Genomic DNA, 24,979 nt, shown 5'->3' on the forward strand with positions numbered 1-24,979 from the left:
CAGCCTGGCCCCTTCCAGTCGGCTGACTCACCAGGTGTGGGCCCTTAGCTCCTCCTGGTTGCCCCTAGCAACCAGCACCTGAGCCCATACTACTGCTTTTCAAGTAGCAGGCACCTGAGTGCCCTGCTACACCCACATATAAATACAATGCACTCTTGAAAAACAACAACAATGCTGCAGCTGATAAATTCACGACTGATTTATTGTAAATCAGAGAGCATCTACCTTTTGGATCTGTATTACATGAAGGCATAAAATGTTCCTCATGCAACATTTGGACAAATGGAAATAGACTATGTGATAGAACTGTTTATTGTTCTTTACAAACAGCATTAAACTAAACTGCTGACAAGAAGCCAACCAGAACAATTCAGTCTACTATTGCAATAGCAACAACACCAGGAAAAATGTAGTAGAGGATGAAAATGAAATGTGAAAATGTGAAAACAAACAAAATTCTTCTCTAACATTGACACACAAAATAGATGTAAAAGCACTGATGTGTATATTATGGTATAAATGAAATAGTTATGTAAATAATAAAATCTGATTGTTCGGTACTGAAAAAGATAATTTGATACAAGAGACATACACAAGAAATATCAAACATATAAAAAATATTAAGAAATTCTTCTCCAATGGGAAAAAGGAATTTAAATTTCCTTCTGTTTAGAAAGGCTTCTAGTTTTAGAGATGGAAGGTTGGTTACATAACTATTTGACAAGCAAATACTTAAAGATTAGAAATGCCCCAAAACTAATGTTTGTTTTTTTTATTTTTACAAGCATTACCACAGGAAACAAATTACCAGTTTAAAAGTCTCTCTTATCAGCTTCCTTCACCATCATCATTGTTATTATTATGTGATACACTGTTTCTATCTACTGTGAAAGAAAAATACATTAGGATATACAATTTTTACTTATTATTATCCTATTAAATGCCACCAACAAATAAACATCTGCTCTTCTCTGAACCATATACCTCTTCCCCGAGGAAAAATAAAGAAGATTATTAGTATAATAATATTATTATTAGTATTAAAGCATATCTTTTAGTCATTAGTCATTACATGGTTTCAGCAAATGTATTATGTCCCTTTATTTATTCCCCAATTACCATTCTTTTTTCATTAAAATTAATAGTCAAAGACCTATTCACTGTAGTTAAAATTTTATCATTGATGGGTCTGGATTATTATTCAACCCTTTTTCCCCCTCACACCATATCTATGGGTCCTGCCTTCATTTACCAAGGCTTTTTACAGCTAAGGAATTAAATGTTTTAATTAATTTTCTACTAAAAACAAAAACAAAAAACAAACAAACCTGATTTATGATAGTTTATAAAGGAGTCATAATCTGTTAAAATAATGTTAACAGTTTGGTATTTGCAATTCACTGTACTTGGACGGGTTGCTTTGGTTTTGCCTATATTGTTAAAACATTTATAGGTCCGAGCAGAATTTGCACAGGGAAATCAGGTAAGAAGGCCACTAACTGTCAGATGTGCATGAGGTGTTTAATGAACAGAAATCTGAGTAGCAAAGCAAAGTAACAGCTAGATGAAATGGAGGTCAAGAAACTCATAAAAACAAAAACCGCAGGCTCACATTTAAAATGTGTCCTGAAATCTTTCTTTCTTTCTTTCTTATTAAATAAGGTAATAAATCTTAATATTTAATAATTCAGGTGTATCAGGGTGCAATTACACATTAGAGCTAACACATGCTAATTCTAAGAAATGTTAGTTTGTGTTAAGGTTAATTAGTGCTAATGATCAGTCACACACTCAGAGTTAATACCCTCTCAAATACACTCTGCTCAGACCTCTTGCTGGTAAGCTAGGGGCTATTCTATGCCTGTGCTGCTCACCCATTCTCTAGCCACAGTATAGGTAGGGGAGGAGGAAAAGGAAAGGCCTTCCATGCCTCTTGAACGGCTACTATTGTTTCCCATATAACCCCACTGACCTCCATCAGCTCCCAGATCCCCTAACTACTCCACAATTGGCCCCTCCACCCCTGTATCCCTGCCCTGCCACCCAGTCAGCCAGAGAACTATGGCTAGATCCAGCCCCCACTGGTGCCCACAGCTGCCTGGCAGCTCCTGTCTCTCCCCCCCAACCTCTTCTTCAGTCTCAGGGCCTGGGGGAGATAGGTGTGGGTGCATAGTAACAACATGATCTGCAGGCACTCCAGAAGCAGGCAGGGAGAGATAACACCCTTACTGGAACCTCTTCCACTCTTAGGTTAATTGGTACAGCAAGGCAGTGATCCAGGTGTAGAAGGGCCAACGAGGGGCAAAAGGGGTGACTGAGACTGCAGAGGAGTGTTTGGGGGGGGTAAAGGTAGTGATCTTAGGGTTGGGAAGCAATTTGGGGGGCAGAGGGGACAGCACCCCAGCAGCTTCCAACCCACCCTCCTTCTTTCCTCCTCACTACTTCCCCATGTTCTGTAACCCCTAGCAATCCCTCCCCTCTTTCACCCCTTTTCCTTCCCTCCTAACTCACCCAATCCCTACCCACCTGTTGCCCATCTGTTCCCAGCTGTCAGTTCAGCACTGTAGAGCCCTGGATGATAGTCCACCTGGGAGCAATGCCTCCTGGGATACTGGAGGACTGCATATTGGTGGTTTTATCTCAGGTAAATATCCAGAAGTTAATTTAACTCATGCTGGGTGCATCTACATGAGGCACTAAATGTGAGGTAGACTAATTCTACTGTGCATTAGCATATCATGGCAAAAAATATGCTGCTGTACTAGTGTGAACTAGAATTAGTCTACTGTACATTAGCATCACTAAAAAGGCATGCACCAGTCCTATTTACTGTGCAGTAGTGCCACTTACTGCACATTGATTTAGTACCTGTACAGGTACTAAGCTTAATTTGCAGTAACTACAGTGCTTTAATGCACATGTAGATGCATAGCTCAAAGAAAATTCTTGCGTGAACTGGTGTAATTTTAAAATGCTGAAAGAGAATTTAGCATGTGTTAATGAGCCCTAATGGGTGATCATTCCAGTTTTAAGTGTTCTTAAAATAATCTAATTTTAATGTATAATCTCACCCTAAATAACTGTAGTCTGTAGTCTCTGTGGAATTATTTGATTTCAAACCTAATCAATCTTCTTTTTCCATTAAAAGCAAGGAAGGTAGAAAAGAATAGCATTTTTGTAACCCTTTTTATAAGAAGTCTGGTGTTGTAAAACTGTAAAACCTAATTTAGACAAAAAAAATATGCCCCAAATGGCAGAGTTGCCTAACTTTTAAATTGTAGATTGATTTATCCTTACTGGATTACATGTAGGTTGCATGTTCTAAATGTGTACTTTGAAAAATTACTTTCTGTTCTCTTTTGCTCCTCAGTGTTGAGAAATGATTCATTCCTTTATTTTAGCTTGCAGAAATAAATAAATTATTCTACATAACCTCTGTGAAAGCATGTCTTTGAATATAGCAACCAATACTATAATTATATTGGCAGAGCTGTATTACATGATTGGATGGGGGTTAGTGTTCTCACTTCTTCCAGTTTATCAAAAGCTTTACATTATTTGGTACATTTCTGAAAGCTCTCGGTCCTGGAATCATAGCACTTTGGTGATATATATGTGCTTTCATTTTTAAAAACTGTTTAAGAGTTATAAATAAAAGCTTGAAATTCTAAACCTATGAAGGTTTAAAAAGAAGGCACACAAAATGCCTCAGCTGTTGACAATTGTTTTTTTATATATCTGATGTGGACCTAATTTGCTACATATGTATCCATAGCATATGTATCCAAATTCTCAGCATGTTACAGGGTTGTTGATTGTAGCCGTGTTAGTCTAAGGACATAGGCAAACAAGGCAAACATCTTTGGGTAAATGTAATATTTTTTATTAGACCAACTAAATAGTTGGAAAAATTGTTCTTTATAAGCTTTCTGGCACAAACACCTACCTTCAGGAAAGGAGGTGACTCCCCTTATGCCTGAAGAAGGGTATTTGTGCACAACGGCTTGTAAAGAACAAATTTTCCAGCTTGGTGTTGGCTTGAAAGTGGTATTTAAAGGTCTGTTTCTTGGGAATTGGCTTATAGGTATAGATACATGCATTATAAGGGTTCAAGATGGGCAGCAGAGGTTAACTAATTTGTAAAAGCCTGTGTTTCACACATAGGGTTCCATATAGCCCCTGGAAGCAGACAGGCTGGCTCTCTCGCACAACAAGGCCAACGGATGGACACAGCCTGAGAATTGGGGGAGGGGGGGCATGCCATAACATGAGATTACAGCCTTCAAGGCAGACAAGTTGTCTAACACAACAAGGACATGAAGCCTGGGAACCAAGGAAGTATGTACCATACTGTCCCATAATATGAGATAAGTGACACCAGCTACAAGGCCCCGGGGGGGGGGAGGAAGGGGGACCCAAGTCCTAGTTTTGAGGAAACCAATCAAATTAAGAGAAGACCCAAAAAGCTATGTGGATATGTGACCACAGAAAGAAAACCGACCAGAGATAGCCACAAATAAAGAGTCATCAGGAGTCGTCAAGGGAGAAGGAGAATACAAAAGCAGAGACTTGAGATAAACAAAGAGTCCCTCCCAGTTCCTTTGTCTCATCCCTCCTTCTCTTCTTTCCTGCCCCTTCTCATCTTGCTCCCTGACAGGGGTCCCTGTCCCCATCCCTGTCCCTGTCTCCCTGCCCCAGGAAGGGTCCCTGAGGCCACCATGAACATAGGGCACATACCAACAGCCCATGTCATGCACCCCACTGGAGGGGGCCTGTGGGCCTCAGCATACTAACTCCAGACTGCTGACACCTAAGAGAAAGAGCCTCAGAATGGAGCCTGCATCCTGACCAGATGTACTTTGACTCCGATGACAGCCCTGGGATTGGTAGATATAGAATTGCTTCATTGTTCGTATTGATTTTTTTGTTCTTATTCTGTATCAATAAACTCACCTATTATCAACTGCCAGGTGTTGTGGTCAGTCTGAGAGTTGTGCTGGCCCAGAACAAAAGTATAGGGGCTAGGTCCAAATCCAGTGCCAACAGTTGTAGGCACTTCAAATAAATAATAAGGTATTCATATTACTTTATATAAGTAACGCATTTGCTTTTCCTGAATGACAAAAAAAAATAGCCATGCTCTCTGGTCAGTGGAAGCCTGAAAAAAGCAGTCCAATATCAATAAGCCATATGATCCAATTCTGTATGAAAAATAAAAGTCAGCTAAAATTATGGCAGATTATATAAGTTATCATAAGATATAAAAAACTCTATCCTTAAAGACAGAGGCTTTTTTACAAGGAATTCAGGCTCTGTTACAAGGTCATGGCTGCCCAGTCCTATGTTATTTATGCTGTAATGTACTCCAGTCCATAATTGCTTTAAAACTATTAAGAAATGGTATAAAGTGGTATTTAAAGAAGTGATTCATTTGTGTTGAGGGTGACCCTTACATTACATGTCAAGAATCTTTATGAAAAGCATGCTCCTTTGTACATGCATTTTTTCACAAGTATATGTTAATTTCCATTCTCCAGGTTATACCCTGCTGCTGTGTTGTCAAGTTATATCAGTCACATTACATTGCATTTCATATCATCCTGTAAAATGACCCTTTTACAATTCCATTTGGATGTTAGACAAACAGAAGATAAGAGAACCATGGCCTCCAAGCACATGGAATCTGCAGTGATTAGCCAGAAAGGTGTCACCTCTTTTCATTTACATATCCATAATGCAAAACTTGTATTGCCTCTTGAGTCCATTTGATACAGAATTTCAAAGGTTAGCCTGGAAGCTTATCTTGACAATTTTGATTGAATATTTATCTTACCTAGGAGGAGGGGATACAATGCATTCTACCCCTATCTCTTTTGGAGCTGGGAAAGAACAGAACTATGTGAGAAGTGATTGAAAAAAAAACTCCAACAAAAGAGTGCAGTGTTAGATATAAAGGCATTTTGGCTCAAGAAAAGTGGACGTGGATGCCTCCAAAATCTCCCAAGTACACCTGCTATTAGATGCAGCATTGTGATGTTTTAATATATTGCTGCCTGTTAAATTTGTTTTTATAAATTTGATATATATCTTAGCCAGCCATTGTTTGAATATTACACCAACCATGTCAGATCCAGGACTGATTGTAAAGTTAAATTAAATTTCATCATTAATGTTAATTTTTTTCCCTAATAAATAGTGTGGAATGCTCAAGAGCAGATGATTTTGCTTCCACACAAGACAGCAATTCCTTCTCACGTCTTTAATCCATGGCAATCCATGAGGTAAATATTGCAGAAAAACAAATAATTTTGGAAGTGTTAGAAGACATCTACATCATAAACTGGCAGATTTCAAATCTACAAAGAACCATTTTATTACAAAATCTGACTTCCTGCATAACACAGGCCATGTAATTTCACCTGTACTCTAAATGACTTATAAATTTACTATATACCTTGGCAATATATTCCAATGATTAATTATTCTCATTTCAAAACACTGGCATCCAATTTCCAGTTCAACTCTGCTGACTTAACACTCTAACTTCTGGCCTTATGTTTGGTAAAGTAAAGAGCTTATTAACATCAGATCTCATCTCCCTGTGTAAATGTTATATTTAAAGGCTGCAGTCAAATCATCTCTGAATTCCTTCCGTCCCTCATTATAAGAGGTGCTTAACAAACTACAACTGACATCAGTGTGACTACCTTATGGAATAAGGGACATCAACATGAGCAAAGGTGCCAAAATCAAAGAAGAGCTCAGAAAAGAAGGATGTATGGATTAAATTTATCATTCACAGTATAATCATACTTCCACTGAATGCACCAGTGAAATCTACATATGTGAATTGAGGACATGATATAGCCTCAAGCTTGTTCTGTCATGAAATGAAATTAAGAAATTCCCCTGCAATAAGTTTTTAAACCCATACCCAAAACTAATCACAGTACAATAATGCATCCAGCTGAGTACCCCCAAGCAAGCTGTCATAAATATGAAACATGGTACATTGTTCGCCCTTTATATTAAGGTTGGTGCTCTATTTTTTGTTTTGTGTATTGCAATTCACTGACCTGCTGACAAGTCTTATCTAGTTAACTGCTATACAGAAATGGTTCTTACATTAAAATTTAAAACACAGAAAATGCTGTTATAATGTGCTATTAACGGAAACATCTTTTGTACTAACATACATTGTTCTTACTGCTTCTAGTTATTTGCTTTAATTGTGCTGGATCTCTCTACAGTGCTAGTATTAATACTGCACTATTGTCAATATGCCTTACAAGCATTACTTGATCCTCTTAATTGCCCTGGAAAGTAAGAAAATGTTATTTCAGTTTTCCCCAGAGGAGAAAATAAGACTGAAGTTAAATGCCATCCCAATGTCACACAGTGGGTCACTCAGGACTGAAATGAGACCACACCTCTCTTTCATACAGTGCTGTATCTTGCATATATTTCATATAATTTTAGCACAAAATCTGAAGCAAGAAAACTTTGTTACATCAGAAAGGTTTATGCAAGTGTGCGGTCCTGTGTGTTTCTGAGCGCACATGTGTGATTTAAGGAAGAAAGTTTAAAATTTAAAACATACATAAAACCAGCAAATGTCAGTGCCTATATAAGAAATGATCACATCAAACAATTGCACAATAAATTGCCAGGCACAAAAATAGAATGGTATTAAAAAAAAATGTTTCAGACGTATGACAGCACAGGATTTCAACCAGCTACGTGGTAGGGATGCTAAAAGTAGTCTGGGATAACATAAAATTGTGTTGGCACAGGACTTCCTCTGGCTCTTGTCTTCTTCCCCAGCCTCTTGCTTAATTTCCTTCATCAGTTACAATAAATACAAATTAAAAACATACCTTAATTGTACTGGTGTGAGCTCCTGGATATTCTTTTTCCTCTAAAGTTGACCAGCGCTGTATAAATTTTGACACCAAGGGATCATCATAGTCTACTATCTGAAATCCTGAGACGTTAGCTCCTCCAAACTGAATTTTTGATAGATCTCCATCAGTAAATCCCTGGGCACAGAAAACATTTATGCCATTTTTCAGCACTATTATCACTATTGTCAATATTACATACAAGTAAAAAGTCACCATACCATTTTTACTGCAGAAATGTAGGCCAACATTTTCCTCACATAGGGTTTTCAATTTAAATCTTGGACTCTTATCTCCAGTGTTGTGGGCCAGCTATGCCTGGAAATGCTGGGAAGTGATCATGTTGCTTTCTTGACATTTCCACTTACTAATGTGCTGAAGTGAAAGATCTTTGTAATAGTGAACACTTGTTTGCAATCTTATTTCTTTCAGTGGGAGTACTCGTATGGGTATCCTGCCTCATTATCATGACAAGCGATTACGTACATCTGAGCAGGGACAGTGAGCATGCCAAGTTACTTTCTTACTGTAGATACCATTGCAGACCAGATGTGAGAAGACTCTTACAACCCACCCTGGAACAAAGAAATTTTGGTGACTTCAACTTTCTTATTATCTCATAGAATAAAAGCTCTTCTAACCTACTGGAAGAGTCAAATCATTTAAAGATATTATTAGAGACAAATCCATTGACAGATTAATGACGACAGGTCTCCACTAATACATGAAACTGAATGTTTCTCTGCTTCACATGTAAGGAATATATAAAAAGAGAAAATAGATGACAATGAAATGTCACTTATTCAAATTCAAAGAGGCATGTTAAATTAGTTTTGATAAAGGAGGTAATCTACAGGGAGGTGGCTTTCAGTTTACTTGGAATCTGGTACAACCAGACATGTCCTTAATTTCATTTGGAAAAACAATAGCTCCTTTTATAAATTTATTTACTCTGACCTAAGAAAAGCCTGGAGCAGGCCACAGAGAGGGGCAGAGCTGTGAAAGAACCTGAAAGTAAATGACTTTATATGGATGAAAAAGCTAATGAAAGGATTCGAAGAGGTGGCCAGAATGACAGGCAAGTAACAGAGGATGGTCTCAGCAGCTGCACTTTGAATGGACCAACAGGGGAGACTAGCGTGATGTGACTATCACAAAGAGAAGAGGAGGTTATAGTAACAAAGACAAAAGAGGATGAGGTCTTGAATAAGTTTTCTCTGCCTTCTAAGGATGCTATTTGCTATTCCACAGGTATTAGAAGAAAGCAGAGTTATGGTAGATTGGGTACATTACTGGTGAATTTCCATATCTTCCATACATATTTTAATTTCTCATAAACTGAACTCTGAGTGAATTCCACATGCATTTCAGGTATGATTTTTGTAATCGTAAATTAATCCTCAATTCATTTTATAGATGTTTACCTTCAATTTAATTTTTCCTTAACTGCTTTCTTGAGGAAACTCCTAACATGGATCTGCCTCCCTAAAACCCATGGAGTTGTTCAGAGTTCACAAGGGAGTCTCTAACAGAGAAAGAATATCAGTCCCATTCTTATTCTTAGGAACTTGACAGCTGCCCACAAGCCTTAGGCAGTGACAGCTCTCAGCCCCCATTCTTTCAGGCCTTCCTGGCTTTTCAAACCTTGACAAGCCTAAGGAGTTCCATCGAAGAAGGATGAACCTATGAAGACCATGAGAAGACAGGGAAGATGATGAACCTTGCAAAATTCACTGTGCATTCTCTTTCCCTATTGAGCTCAGGAGAATCACTGGATGGGGGATATTGCTTACAATCTCCTTTCTCCCAATCCCTCAGCACTTTCCCGAATCCTCAATATTATTTCAGTAACTTCTGTACACTGTCACTTGTGTGTGTGTTTGCAGAATGTCTATTGATTTCAACAGGAGTTTGTAGAGTGAGATTTGACCCTGCTCCCTCTGAGCCCGTGGAAATAAGGCCAGTTCTAAGGTCAACACTGAAGAACTTCACCACACCTGATAAAAAAAGATGATGTACGAGTATGTATTTATTTATTATTCAGTTATCTGTCTTCAATAAATCTGTTTTGCTTTTCATGATCCATTGGTGTCAGATCAACATAAATAACTATGCTAATTAATTTAAATTGAAACCCTGATTTGAGACACTTAACTTGAAGTACACCCAGAATGTTTTCATAATGAATAGACAAAGATGCAGCAACACTAGCCACTATGATCAAAAGCTGTCACAATTACTATGCTAATGCATTTTAGCTACTGCATACCATATAATAATATTGCTGCTCACTGAGGATAGCATTACTTACTGGTATGTGCATTACTACGGGAGTCATTCAACCTTATGCATATTAGTATCAATATGCTGAAATGAACCTGTACCACTTTTTTATTTTCTGTCCTTAAGCTCAAGAAGTGATTTGAAATGAAACATGAACATTTTATAGTTCTTCACATTTCCCAGTATGTGGATTCTTTCACTCTTAAAAAATTAAAAATGAAGTTCATGTTATTAAACATATTTTCACATTTCTCTGCTTTCCAAGAGATCTTAAATAGGTGGGTCACTGTTAAACTAATGCCATTTTATATCATTCTAGATCACATTAAGGGTCCACTGAAAAACAAATCATATGCAAGTATCTTCCTCCACTGGTATGTGTTAGGGTAATGATATGAATTTTGGGAAGTACTGAGTGTGCAGCTGAATGTAGGCTTTTTCCTGTGCCTAATCAAAAAGCTGCTGGTCACAAGATTGGATTATATATTAAGAGGTAACCTCAGCAAAAGCTGGTGGTCACAAGGCTAGCTGATATATTAAAAGCAACTAACTTAGTAAATGCTTAAGTAAGCAGATTCTTAACAAAAGGGTAGGGTTCGAAGTGCATGATGTGTTAAGCAACTAGTGTCAAAAGACAAAAGCAAAGATACAGCCTTGGAGATGGAGAAGTCAGCAAGAAAACCAGCAAGAACCAGAGAGAAACTGCAGAATGACCAAAAGAAGATAGGGGTCAAAAGTTTTACGCATGCGCTCTTAGCAGAGAAGCATGTAAACGAATGAAATATGTCAGCAATACCATGCTAAGGAAGCAAACAGTAAACAGAGGTGGAGCTCGCGACAGGAGGAGGAATGGGTGGAACAAAAGGAAGGTTGTAGGCAGGTTAAATGTTAATATGTATGAACCAAGGTATAAATATTGGAAAGAACTGTTGTTCAGAGCTACTCCTCATATTTTGTCGGTGAGGGAACTCGCCCAAAGTTGTCTCCATTCTGAATAAAGCTGTTGTGAGCAATGTGTGCTGGTGTTTACTTCCTGCTCTGCTCTGGCTAATGAGCAACTGGATCCATAGGTAATTGGACCATCGTCTCCCTAGCCATTGGACGCTGCATGGAGTCAAGGTCTAATAGTATGAATCCTATAGGAGGTAGGTCAGGAATAGGAAGTAAGCATGACTTCACAGAACCCTTATATGATCATAGGGAACAGAATGTAAGTTAGACTCCATTACAGATCTGCTGTAACTTACCTTATTTCTAAACAGCCACCAGAAAATCAGGCAACAATATTGATCCAGTCTTTCCTGCCCACATGCAGGGGGGCTGGACTCGATGATCTGTAAGGTCCCTTCCAGGCCCTAACAACTATGATACTATGAAAATAATTTAAAGCCACCCCATCCCAAAACTCTGTTTTGGCCCCATACTAAGGGGTGAAGTAACTAACTGCCTTTAGATTTACTTTCAAACCCTTTCTTCAAAGCCCTTGAGTCCATTAATCAGTTGGTGTAAATCAGCAAAGCATTACAGGCTTAAGATTTATGTACCCCAGTGAGAATCTGGCCATTCATCTTAAGAAATGAAAAATAGCAGTTATAATACTAATAACCTTGAAATGGTTTCCAGGGGTTGCTGAACTCTGCCTCTTAGCAACACAAATAATTATAATGTTCAACTCCCCATGTTCAAGAAAGAGTAATTCAAACTGGAGCAGGTGCAGAGAATGACTACAACATGATGAGGAGAATGGACAACCTGTTCCTGTCTTTACTAGAAGAAAATAAAAGAGCTTGGCCTGGTTCATCTACTACAGCAAAGGCAGAGAAGAAGCATGATTGTTTTCTATACATCTGAAGAAGGACAAGCATTCATAGACAGGAGCTTGCTTCAGCAGATGTTCAGAAAACAATCACGGTCCCTCTCTGCCTTCACTGTAGTAGATGAGACAAGCCAAGCGCCTCTTGTAAGGTAGGTTTTCCATTCTCATCATGTGAGGTAAGTTGTCCATTCTCATCATGATAGCTATGTAGAAGTATATAAATATATACTTTGTTTAGTCTATAAGGTGCAAATCTACTCCATCATCTACTTAACTTCAGACTAACATGGCTTACTACATCTCTGTTTTCTATACATAGTTTGGCAGATAAACAAAGGAAAGGATGAAGAGCTATTTAAGCTAATAGAGAATGTTGACACAACAGTATATAAATTGGTCACAGATAAATTGAGGAACTTAATGATATGAAAATCACTTACCAGATTCGCAATGATGTAATGGTAACCTTTTACGTGCTTACCAATTGTAATAACCTACAAAAGAGAAGAGACAGCTCCTGGTTAATTGGAAACATACAAATACTACATGAGTTTACACTCAAAACTAATACATATGATCAGATTTAAATTCTATCCATGGAGTTTTAGTCATCCATATTGAGGTTGTTTGGAGTATGGGCTTCCATTTCCTACAAATGTCCAGATCCTCAGCTGGTATAAATTAGCTCCACTAAAGATAACATTCCAAGGTATGCCAAGGTACATGGTACTTTAAAGGATTAGACGGTCCTTCTAGGCTCCCAGTCAAGGGTCAGGCTACACCAGAAGCAGGCAAAACCTGACCCATGGGCTGGATCAGGCCTATGATGGACTCCATTTTCCAGCAGTTCCTGACCATGTCACTCCAGTCGGTTTCCATGGAGGCCACCGGATTGACAGGGCCATAACAGTGTGGGGCCAGGGCCTCCATGGAGACCAGCCCAAGAGGTGCTGGCAGGGCTCATGGCTGGGCAGGAAGCTGCTCCAGGGCTGGGGCTGGGATCTTGCAGTAATGACAGCATGGGCCAGAGCCAAGGCAGAGCTGCGATCAGCTGCCCGCACGCCCTGGGCACTCAGGCACTGGATCTCATCTCTGCCCCATCTCTGGTCCACACTGTCACTGCTGCAACATCCCAGCCCGGGCCCTGACCCTGGCCCTGGAGCAGCTCCCCACCCAGCCTTCACCCCTGCCAGTGCTGCTTGGGCTGCATGAAGGCCCTGGCCCCACACTGTCACGACATCATTGATCCTGGGATCTCCATGGAACCCAGCCAGAACAAAACAGGCAGGTGCTCCTGGGAATGGAGCCCAGCCCCTGGCCAGATCCACCATCTTGCCCACCCTGGTCTACACCCTGCACTGTTTTAATAGGATCCCTCCGAACAGATGCCATGTTTTGAAACCATCTGCCCTATGTTCTTTCCTGGCTTCCCCCTCAGTTAATTGCTTTTCAATACCAACAATCAATATATGCTACCTTCCCCCAAAGCTCTGTTCTGAGCTGGTTCAGATGTCCTGGACATCTGAATAGTGTGGAAAGGGCAAGTGAAGCAAAAGTTCTGCCCATCTTCTGTTATTGGCTTTTTATGCACCCACTCCTTCACCCTGCCTCACACATCACCGAACCAAAAGCAAAGAATCTGCTCCTTTGCCTGGGAGTCCAGTGGTTTAATAATCCTGAATGAAACTTAATCAGCTAGTCATCCAGAGATGTGAATTCTCATATTTCTGTAGATGCACAGTCATTACTGAAATCCATTGTATAAGCACACATTGTACTGACAAAAGGACACAAAGTAGAGCATGGAATTGGTAATACCATTCTCTGTTAAAAAATTGTGCTGTATGCAGTGTTGAAGAAATATGCACATATTAATGTCCCAAAATTACAGAGCATACCGTCAGATCTCTTCTTCTGAGAAAAAGAACAAATAGCTTCACAGACCCACCTTGACTTTTAATCTAGTAAGATAAAATGTAGGTTTCTAATATTTAGAATTGTTGGAGCCCTCCTGTCTTTTTATGGATTTGAAGGACATTTAGACTAAAACCACTTCCCTTTGCAATTATTCAAATGCGTAATACTTGAGATCATCTGAAATGTTTTTGCTACCAGTTTCATGTTTTGAAGCAATATGGCTGAAAGCAAGATATTCAAAATGCAGCCTTCAGATCTAGAATTCACCTTCCTTGCTAGCTTGACAGCCTCAATCTCTTGGCAACCAGAATGTAGTAATTATAGGCTTATATCTTCTCAGATTTTTTTTGTGATTACGCATGCACATACACGTGTGGGTGAGCATTAATATAAGAAATGCTTTTATCGACAATGGCCTGTATGAATATTGTAACACTTTTAAAAAGTCTCTACATATGCTAGGGATCCTTGTGTTAGACACTTTTATAAATAAAATAAAATAAATTTCATGTGTTTTTTTTTAATATTATATTTTAAATAAAGAAAACCCCCTTGCTCATAACATATTTAAACAGGTAAATATAAAATGTTATGTTTTCTTGAACTTGATGATGGTAAATACTTAAGAAAGTATTGCTTCATAACTTATGATATTCAAAAATGGAAGTACCAATTGAAACTTCATCTATTGCATATAGTGTCAGATTTTTGTTTGTTAGAAACTTTGGCTTCATTTATCTATTCAATATTCTATGTAAAATACATTATTTTCACATTTTAGCATGATTAGTGTTTGTTCATAGTGCTTTTAGATTATAAAGATTAAAGTACCATACAAATTATAATTTTTTTCTTTAATTAATTGAATTGTGAACTACCTGGAATAGCAGATAACAAATTAAAGTTTGGAAATTGATAATAATCAAAATTGTATATAACAATTATAGGGCCCTCAGGGGAAAAAAAAGAACACAGGAAAAATGATATTGCCAAAAAGCTGTCATATCTGTTCCGAATGGGAAACAAATTATTGTAAAATAAGAGATTTAGAAAGGGCTTCCAGGTCATCTGGTCAAATCCCCTGCACATGCAGGATTCAGTATTTCTAATCCTTAATTACAGAATAATCTTAAACCTAAACTATAGAACATGAAGTAGATTTAAATGACTAGGACTTTGTTTGTTTTGGAGGCAATTTTTTTAAAGATTTATTTTGTAAATCTAAGGATTCATGAACAGCTAATTAAATTATACCAGCAAATCTTGTGGCTTTTGGATATTGTATATTCATGGTATTTATATCTTTTACTTGATTTGTTTTCCACTGTAGCTGTCATGATATCTGCATCACTGCAAGTAATGAAGTCACTGAATGTAATGCCTTATCAGTCTGCAGCAGTGACTTCAATGGGCATAGTCAGGGGTTTCAGATTAGAAGTGGCCTATAATTGGGATATATCCTTGAGACCTATTCTGGAGCCAAGGACTATTCACAGAAATAACTTCTGCATTTGGATGGAAATATTTGCCAGATCAGAGACTTCAAAGTGACATCAACATGTTCTAGCACACTGGTTTTTAAGGAAGTCATCTGATCAGTACTAAAGGCACCCAAACCCTCCTGTTGAAACTGGAAGCCCTCCTCTCTATTCCTGCTTCTGGCAGGTACGTATGTGGGATGATTCGATTTTGCCACAGGACAAAACCGAATTTCAAACTGTGTTCAAGCTACTATTCATAAATTGTAAGACTAAAAATGAATTTATAAAACAAGTGGTAGGGTTGGAGTGTTGTTGTAGCCATGACAGTCCTGAAGAAAGTGTTTGTGCACAAACACTTGTTCAGTGTTTATCTCTGTATAAAGTCATAGAATTTAATTCAGTTGGTCCTGTTTTGAGTCCTATACATGAAAACTTACTTACACCGAGACAGCTACTTGTCTTAGACTATTTAAAATTACTTAAAACCCATTGGTTATTAAATATTTTATGCAATAAAATAGCAACTGGTAATGATAAATGGTAGGTGCATTTCTTCTGTAATTGCTGCTTTAAGGAAATTCTATAAGGAATTTCATTTAGACTGAATGTATTAGTTATTCTATATTACCTTATTTGCCTAGCTCCAAAATGACTCTGAATGCAAGATGACTCCCAAAATAATTATATTCTAAACATGGAAAATTACAAGATTATTGTAAGTTTCCATGTCTAGAATCTAATTCATAGATTCATAGATGTTTGTGTCAGAAGGGACCTCAGTAGATCGAGTCTGACTCCCTTCTCTGGGCAGGAAAGAGTGCTGGGGTCAGATAACCCCAGCCAGGTGCATGTCTAGCCTCCTCTTAAAGACCCCCAAGATAGGCGAGAGCACCACCTCCCTTGGAAGCCCATTCCAGATTCTGGCAACACTTACCATAAAGAAGCTCTTCCAACCTAAATCAGCTTGTGGCTATTGTTCCTAGTTACTCCAAGGGGTGCCGTGGTAAACAGAGCATCTTCTATTCCTTGTTGGCCCTGCTCTTATGAATTTGTAAGCAGCCACAAGATCTCCTCTCAGCCTTCTCTTGTGGACACTGAAGAGATCCAGGTCTCTCAATTATTACAATAAATTATGGAAGGCTCATTTATATGCACTGCTTCTACCACTGCAGTGGGAAAGCAGCAGCAGCAGAAACAAGCGCATAAGCAATAGGAGAGGGGCAAGCAGTTGGGGTACAAATGACATGGGGAACAAGCAGCCTCACCCCTATCCCCTGCCTCCCCTGTACCTTGCTTCCACATGCCTGTGCCCCCCATCACCAGCCACTGTATCACTTACATCCTCATTACTGCCTCCTTGCCAGTAGACCCCCCACCTATCCCCAACCCCTTAGCACCCCTGCCCCCAATACCCTCCCCACTTGCCACCATGCCTGCCCCTCTTTCTGCTGCTGTCCCCAGCTTATCTAGGTGCAGGGACAGCCCTAGTGCTGCTCCTAACCTGCTTCTGCCCCATGATGAATGGAGCAGCTGTGCAAGGAGCTAAGCTCAGGCAGGGACCATGGGGGCAGTATACAGGCTCCTCCTTTCAGCTGCTGCTCATTGCCTATCTCCTCTTCCCCTCAATTCCATCTACCCTGCTGGCTCAGAGCAGATGCTGCAAGGAGGAACTGGTGTGCTGCCACAGCTAGTCCTTACAATGCAGAGCAGGAGCAGGTCAGAAGTGGCTCTGGGGCTCCCCACATGCTGGTGTGACCTGGGAATCAGACTGCTCCAGCTGGGACAGCAGCAGCAGCATGCAGATTCCACCTTCCAGAGTCTGGTCCCTGCCCCTGTCTCCCTCTGTGGCAGGAAGGCAGGCAGGGAGAAAGGAACTTGAATGCCACTGCTGTTATTCCCAGCCATGACAGGCTCCCTGCACAGCCATTTCTCATAGTTGCCAGGTGGAGTGATCTGTTGACAGATACAAGGAGCACCCCAGAACTGCTCCTGCCCTGAGCTGCAAGGAGCAGCTGTGGCAGCACCCAGATACCACCTTCTGGCCTGCTCCCAGCAAAGGGCTTGGGGAAGAGAGGAGTTGGGCAGGGAAGGGAACCTGCATGCTACTACAGCTGCCCCCATCCAAGTCAGGCTTGCTGCACCGCTGCTCCCCAAAACCACTCCCCACAGCTCCCAGCTGGCTCAAGTAAAGATGGAAAATGCTCATCAATTATTGAGATTGAAGAAAATTGTAATTGCAAATCTATTCATTCATGATTAGCAAATCTGGTAATGAATTAACATAAACACACAAAAAGTAATGGGAAAGAGGATTTTTTTCAATAATCAAAGTTTGCATTTGGTACATCATTGTATATCAGAGGCTCATCCAGCCTTCTGGCCACTATCTAGTGCTGTTGAGGAAGTGGTCATTTTAAGAAGGGGAGATGTATAGTAGGACATTACCTTGCCAGTCTAGTTGAAAGGATTTAAACTAGGTTTGAAGGTAGCTGGTTACAAAAGCATGCAGATGGGTAAAAAAGGTTACCTGGCAGAATGGCTGGAATATCAAGGAGAGAAGGGAAATTGCAATAAGATTAAAGAAGAGAGAAAAAAGAGAGGGGCAACCTATCAAACTTTTTAGGATGGCTATGCAAGGACTATGGGAAAAATAAAAGAATGAGACCAAAATGTTGGTCTAAGAAGACTCTCATTCATTTGGAACCCAAAGGGAGAGGAAAGGAGGACAGAGTTGCTGCACTGTATATCAAGTATGTATGTCCTTGCTCTAAAGTCCAAAAAGAGTGAGGGGAAGATTTGCCCAATGTTTCTGTGTAAATACAAAAGTGGAAAAGAATAGTGGCTATCTCAGGTGGGTGTCTATAATCAGGAAAAAGAAGTCTTTCTTGAGAGAAGCCTCCAAATTTGGTGGAAATGGGGGACTTGAATTTATTGGTTTGCTATTGGAAAAGGAGGACATAGACAGTACAAGTGTGTGAAATGTGTTGACGACATTTTGTTTCAAAAGGTGGAGGGAGGTACTAGGGAAGCAGCTATTTTAGATTTCTGACTAATAGGGATGATCTGGTTGAAAATCTGGAAGTGGAAAGTAATTGGGTGTGAATGATCATGAAATGAAAGTGTTCACTATTTCAAGGAAAGGAAGGAGTAGGAGCAGCAGAATAAAAATAGCAGACTTCAGAAAAGAAAACTTCAGCAAACTCAGCGACCCAGTTGGCTACATCTCTCTGTGACAGATAATCTTATAGAAGAGTGCAGAACTTACAGAACTGACAGTTACTGAAAGAGTCACTTGCAAAGGTATTAAAGCAAACAATTCAGATTGTAAAATAAAGATAAGAAGCATGTTAGAGCTATGAAGAGATGAACCTTTATCTTGGAATAGGTTGTTCATCTTTTCATACCTTTAGTGAAGTTAAGAAGAGATGAACAATGAAGGAGGACTTACCATGTGTTAGCTGCTTCACTAAAATGTACAGAGGTATAGAAGCAGATACACAAAACACTTATTATGGAACAGCTGATACTTTGTAAGTCCCCTTTGTCTGTAGTCTAAGGCACAAGCGATGTCTGAAATGAGCTGAATATCGGAAAAGTGATAACACAGAAAGTGAAAACATGGACACCCAACAAAGGCAGAATATAAAATAATAGCACAAGCATGAAAGGATAAAATCAGAAAGACAAAACTGAAAAACAAGCTAAAATTTCTGAGTTTTAAAGCAAAAAGAATTAAAATAAATTATAAAAGATATTAGTACTTCACAAAAACGTTTAATTGCAATCAGATATTTAGCACATTTAATTTTACCAAGGGCCTAGCATGTCAGGTCACAGTAGGATTTTACAGGCTAAAATATAAGATATTTAGTGAACTTATATGTATTCAAGTCAGCAGGCTCTGATTAAAATCACCCTAGAGTACTTAAGGAAACAATCTTGGAACCACTAGCAGTTATCTTCAAGAAATTATGGAGGATAAGTGACATCCCAGGGGCCTGAAGAAATGAAAATATATCTTGACTTTAGTACGCCTTGACATTGTCACATAGGACAATGTATTTTTCTCATATGTAAACCAAAAAACAGATGGTCTGGACCAGGGGGTTATCAACTGGGGGTACCTGGAAAGGTCTAATAGGTATGCGTAGGTGGGTGGGGATGGAGCACCACCACCCACCAACCCACACCACTGCCTCCCAGGAGCAGGGTTGAGAGGGGGACAGGGCAAAAGCAGCAGCGCCCCTCTGTGGGCCACAAAGGCACCACCCAGCTGGCCAGACTGGGGGGTGGAGGAGCCTGCACATGGTGGCCACTGCTACCTTCCACTGCGCTGCTGCCACCACCCATCACCACCACTGGGCACCACTTTCCCATGGCTGGTTGCACATGCTGCTCTTTGGGCTGCTAATGGGTGGTGCACAATTGGCCAGGTGTGAGGCCTGTCAACAGCCTGCAGAGCTGCACATGTGACCAGCTGTGGGAAAGCAGAGAGCAGTGGTGGAGATACAGGGCAGTGGATGGTAGCAGTAGCCATTGGGTACAAGCCCCCTACCACCCCCCAGCATCTGGCCACTGCCACCCGAAAGGGTACACTTCTTTAAAATGGTTGAAAACCCCTGGTCTAGACTATCACAAGATGGATGCAAGATACTTTGATCTACTTGAAAATCATTTGAAAAACTGCACTCAGACAGTTATCAGTGGTTCATTGTCAAAATAAGGGGGCATTTCAATGAGGGTCCTCCTGATGTATGTGCTTGGGTATGATTCTATTAATTAACAATTAGGGATAGTGAGTAAACTTATAAAAATGGAACGTAACATGATTCTAGAACAGGCCCAACTACTTTGGAGGATGGGATCAAATTAAAAAAAATCTTGATAAGTTGAAGAAATGAAATTCTACAAGATAGAATTGAATGGAGGCAAGTACAGAGGAAAACCACCATGGAAAGGAAAAACAAAATACTCCAAACGATAAAACACTGGTAAGGTAGCAACGCAGCAGACAAGGACCAGGGGTTGGGAACGCAAAGTAATCATGAGTCATCAGTGTGCTGTCCTTCCAAAAAGTATGGAAAATCTAATTCTGGAGTATATAAACAACAATGATGTACACAAAACACGGGAGGTAATTATGCTACTTTACTTGTGGCAAGCCCTAAACTTGTAGAGAAGTATGTCTAGTTTTTGACAAAACATATTGAGGAACAAAGAAAAATTGGAGAGAGCCTAAGTAGGGAAGCAACCAGAATCCTAAGAGGTATAAATAGAATAGGAAATTTGATGAGAGAAATTCTATTACCCTTCGTGCATCTCATCCAGCTGTGTAAGTGGTATTTTTGGCACTTAGTTTGCTATTTTAATAGACCTCCAGTATGGACTCATAAGCATACATGTATACAATGAACTTGTGTAGTAGGTTATATACTGGCCAGGGAAATACATACACTCATACCAGTGGATAAGTCCTGTGAAAAGAACAGGAAGAAAGGACTAACCCCAACAGCTAAGTGGTGTGGGCACTTACCCAGGAAATAAGCAATCCATGTTCTAGGGCCCCTTCACCCAGAGAGAAACTGAACCTTCATTTCTCTACTTCCCATTACTGTATTCTAGGCACCCCCCTCACCAAAGCTCCTTTTGAAACTGAGCCATTGCACCTCGCATTTAATGGTTATTGGATTAAGTGGATAGACAGCAGTAAAAAAAGTTGCCCCATTAGAAGCCAGGGTAGAAGCCAGATCCCTCTCCCTACCATTTTTTTAGAGCAATAACCATTTCAGTCACACAGGATGCAAACAGATGTTGATTTGTACCACAGTAAACAATGCTTATGGCAGTATAAATCTGAGCAAACAAATGTCTTGGCTCTTTCTTGCTCCACTAATGCTTAAATTTTGTGACAGACATGAGCTTAGTCCTAACTTGTGTCACTTTTTTTGCTGCAGATGTTTGTTCATTTGTGATGGGACAGTGAGGGCAGACTGTGGCTGCCTGTACTCTCTAGCCATCCCAGGCAAAAGCTTCCATGGTTTCAGGAGGGGCAGGAGCCCAATCCTGCAGAAAAACAGTCCCAGCAAAAGCTGTAGACACGGCAGATCAGCTGTGCCATGACACACCGCAGCACAGTTGATCATTCTGCAAAGACAATGTCTGTTTCCAGCCACACATTCTAGCTTCTGCTCTTCCTCCTGGCTTTATATATCTCCTCTCTTGGCTGCCAGTTGAGCCAGCTTCAAAATGTGCTATCAAAGGGTCTGCATAATGCCTAACCTGCAGCCTGATGGTTAAAGAACTATACTAAGAAGTTTTAGAATTCAGATTAAAATCCTTCCAGGGCAAGGGAGCCCTAGAAACTGGGTGCCCAAGCTACTCAGATACAGGTTTCCCTCACTTTATGCAGGTCCTGTATGTACAAATTTGCTCTTATACAATGATGTTTTTTATACCAAAAATTCATTATATGCGAGGAAAATTCACTCATGCAATCGGTATAGTGGAAGCCCGCAGAGGCTGCTTTGTGCGGTGCATTGTGGGAGTGACACTCACCAAAATATAGTCTCCTCTGTGGATCTGTGCTCCTCGCACTTCAGCAATGTGTTTCTGTAGTTGCCATCCCCATTATGATAATGCCCTGTGCTTGTGTGTTGTTGGTGAGTACCAAAATTATCTTGTAAAAGTGGTAGAAATACGTCTGGGGTTCAGTACACTTGAGGTCTTGGAAAGTATCCCTATTTGTTGCACTGTAAAGTGGGTTTTTATGCAAATTCAAATTAAACACCATTTTCCAGGAACACATGTACAGCATAAAGTGAGGGAAACCTGTATTGTGGCTAAAGCATAGAAGATCCTTCCTCCTCTCTTCCCCAGTCACTTGTCAAAATTTCTTCTTCAGCTAAAGTGTTGCTACTTCTGTACATATGTAGCCATGTATCTGCCCAACCACAGCATATGTTCAGAGTACATGTGAACACTTACACATTCATACTGCATGGGTAATAGAGATTAAGAGAATCACAAACTGTACCTAAGTGCCCAGCTGGAACGCTTCTGTTTTGTTGCACAGCGTGTACTAGAATTCTACCCAGCAAGGCTCACACTGTCAACACTGATATACAAAACATAATAGATCAATTATTCTCCATCATGTCTAGAGAGGCCATGGAATCTCCTTCACTGGAGGTCTTTAAAAATAGGTTAGACAAACTTCTGTTGTAGATGGCCTACATGTGCTCATCCTGCATCAGTACAGGGAATGAACCAAACAATGTCTTTAGGTCCCTTCCAGTACTATATGTTTTAGAACAAATGTTTTATTACTAAATGATGTAAAGGATAAAGTAAAGGATCACCAAAATAGGCTCATCATACAAAAATAAAAACTGCTAGTAAAATAGAACCATATGAGCAGTCTATTCTACTTATGCAGCCTAGCCATCTTCCGGATCTGTTGACATTGAAAACTCAAGAGTAACAAACCTGATCAACTATGTCATTGACTTTATCCCTCTCACAGTCCAGAATCACTCGTCTTTCCTTTTTCACCTCCAGATCTTGAAACAGGGAACGGTAAGTCTCATCTTTTCTGTCATTGTTAATATTTCCTACATTGATAGCAGTTACTTGCCATTTCTTTTCAGCTGCAGAATCCAATACAGCTTGCAGGGTTGATAAGCCTAGCAAGGCAAACAAAGAGGAATGATAAAGTGGCAAAAATAAAACAGGCACATGAAATGTGACCTACAAGGCAATTTATTTTAAACTCTTTATGACAATATGTTTGGCTATCAAACAGCTGTAGGATAGAACTCCCTAAGATGATGATCAACACAAGTCTCATTGTGCATTCCTGCCACATGCAAAACTTCTGTTTAGGTAACTGCAGTGAATATAGAATTGGGGCCTATAATGACAACCTTTGTTTTTGCTTCAGTTTGATTCAGGGAGAGATTATATCACCCTTCAATAAAAGCTTTCAATGGATTTTTGAGGTACCTACTTTGAAAAAGAGGCCATTTAAGAGAAAACAATTTAATTACAGTAACTGAATCAGTTGTTTATTACCAAATGCTATTGAGCTGCTTATGTCCCTAGTACTTGAGTAGCAATGTATTTAAACCTTGATCCAGTCCTGATGAAGTCAATATAGCAAAATTCTCATGTACTAATTGAGCCTCTATTTCTTTTGACTCCAGTGGTATCTTGTTACAGAAGGTGTTTCTTCCTAAACCTAAATATCCTTAACATCCATACATGCAACCATTACAGTGGTCTGTTGCCATTTTATTCTTTTGGGAGGACATGGAGAAATGAATGCCTGTACAACTGTAGTAGCATATAATACAATGCAAGTCCAGTGGAAATTTTACTGGGCTTCTTTCCCTGTTCAGGAAGTAAATGTGAACAGAACACAGAAACATGATTCAGTGCCAGGAGTATATCTGCCCTATAAAAAATATATCTTCAACAATTTCCAGCAATTTCCAACAATGAAATTTAGCATGTGTAAATTCAGTCCAGAGCATCCTAAGAAAAAAATTAAAAATAGAATGTAATTTCCAGGATAATTTTCCACACAATCACTGATAACTCTACACCGTTTATCTCACTTGAAACTGTAAAATATAACTAGTGATTTCTGATTTGTGTCAATAAATTGAGCTTTACATTTTTTTAAAGAAAAATATATCTCTCATCTGTAAAGTAAGCTTCATGCATAACCTAAAATAACAGGAGCTATGTGCATAATTTTATAAGAAACACACTAAGGATGAAACTTGAATTATAATTTGTAAATGAATAATTAAACTGAGACTAGTATGCACTTAGCAATTTAATCATATCTGGAAAAATGGTAATATTATACAATGTTAGAAAAGACTGGTAACCAGCCAATATACGGACATGGCAGATTTTACAAACCTATACAATTCTGTCAAACAGTTGCATGCAAAGTCTACATGTGATCACTTGTATTTTGACGGATGTTAGATTTTTCAGAAATAACTAAACTCCAGTTGATAATCTAAACTATTTATAACTTGTTGTGGTACAAGGTGTTATCAATGCAAAAGGTAGTTCCTGTATGCAAAAAAGATTCAGAAAGTTAGAATGTGCTATGAGCAGTAGCACATTAACAGTTAATACCCTCTCTAACATGTACTGTTCAGACCTGCTGCTAGAGAGCTGGTGAGCAGGGTTTGGTTAGGAGCTTCAAATCTGTTCCATGCCTGCCCTGTTTTCTGGTTCTCTAGCCACAGTATAGGCCCAGAGGGATGAAGGAAGGAGCTTCCCCCTTCCCTCCTCACCGTGCTGCTTTGATTGCCTCCTCATCTCCAGTTGCCCCTCCACCCCCTGGAATCACCCCCCAAACACCCCCCTGCCCCAATCACCCCATTCCCCCCAAATCAATCTTTGACCCCCCAAGAGCCCCTGGATTACTCCTTGTAACGCATTATTGCACCCTCCACCCCAGAATCACTGCCCTGCTTCCAGATCAGCCAGAGAGCAGTAATGGTAGCAGTGGCTGGGGTTTCCCTCCGTGTCTGCTTCTTAGCTTCCTGCAGCCTGTGCCA

General features: G+C 39.8%; 1 protein-coding gene across 10 annotated transcripts in view; it reads right to left on the minus strand.

The window, feature by feature from the left end:
- The window catches only part of GRIA2 (glutamate ionotropic receptor AMPA type subunit 2), a 155,062-nt gene that overhangs the window by 51,009 nt on the left and 79,074 nt on the right, over positions 1 to 24,979 (minus strand). For all 10 annotated transcript variants that reach the window (XR_016440761.1, XM_090036304.1, XM_090036297.1 and 7 more), the window contains exons 4-6: positions 22,884 to 23,080; positions 12,441 to 12,494; positions 7,878 to 8,039 (exon numbers count right to left, since the gene is read on the minus strand). Coding sequence is in view for 9 of the 10 variants with exons in the window: in XM_090036304.1 (XP_089892430.1) it covers positions 7,878 to 8,039; positions 12,441 to 12,494; positions 22,884 to 23,080 (413 nt within the window). In the remaining variant the exon portion in view is untranslated. The remainder of the gene's footprint in view (positions 1 to 7,877; positions 8,040 to 12,440; positions 12,495 to 22,883; positions 23,081 to 24,979) is intronic.

The sequence above is a fragment of the Crocodylus siamensis genome, chromosome 2, assembly GCF_052110815.1.
Source record: "Crocodylus siamensis isolate JL-2025a chromosome 2, ASM5211081v1, whole genome shotgun sequence".
NCBI lineage: Eukaryota > Metazoa > Chordata > Crocodylia > Crocodylidae > Crocodylus > Crocodylus siamensis.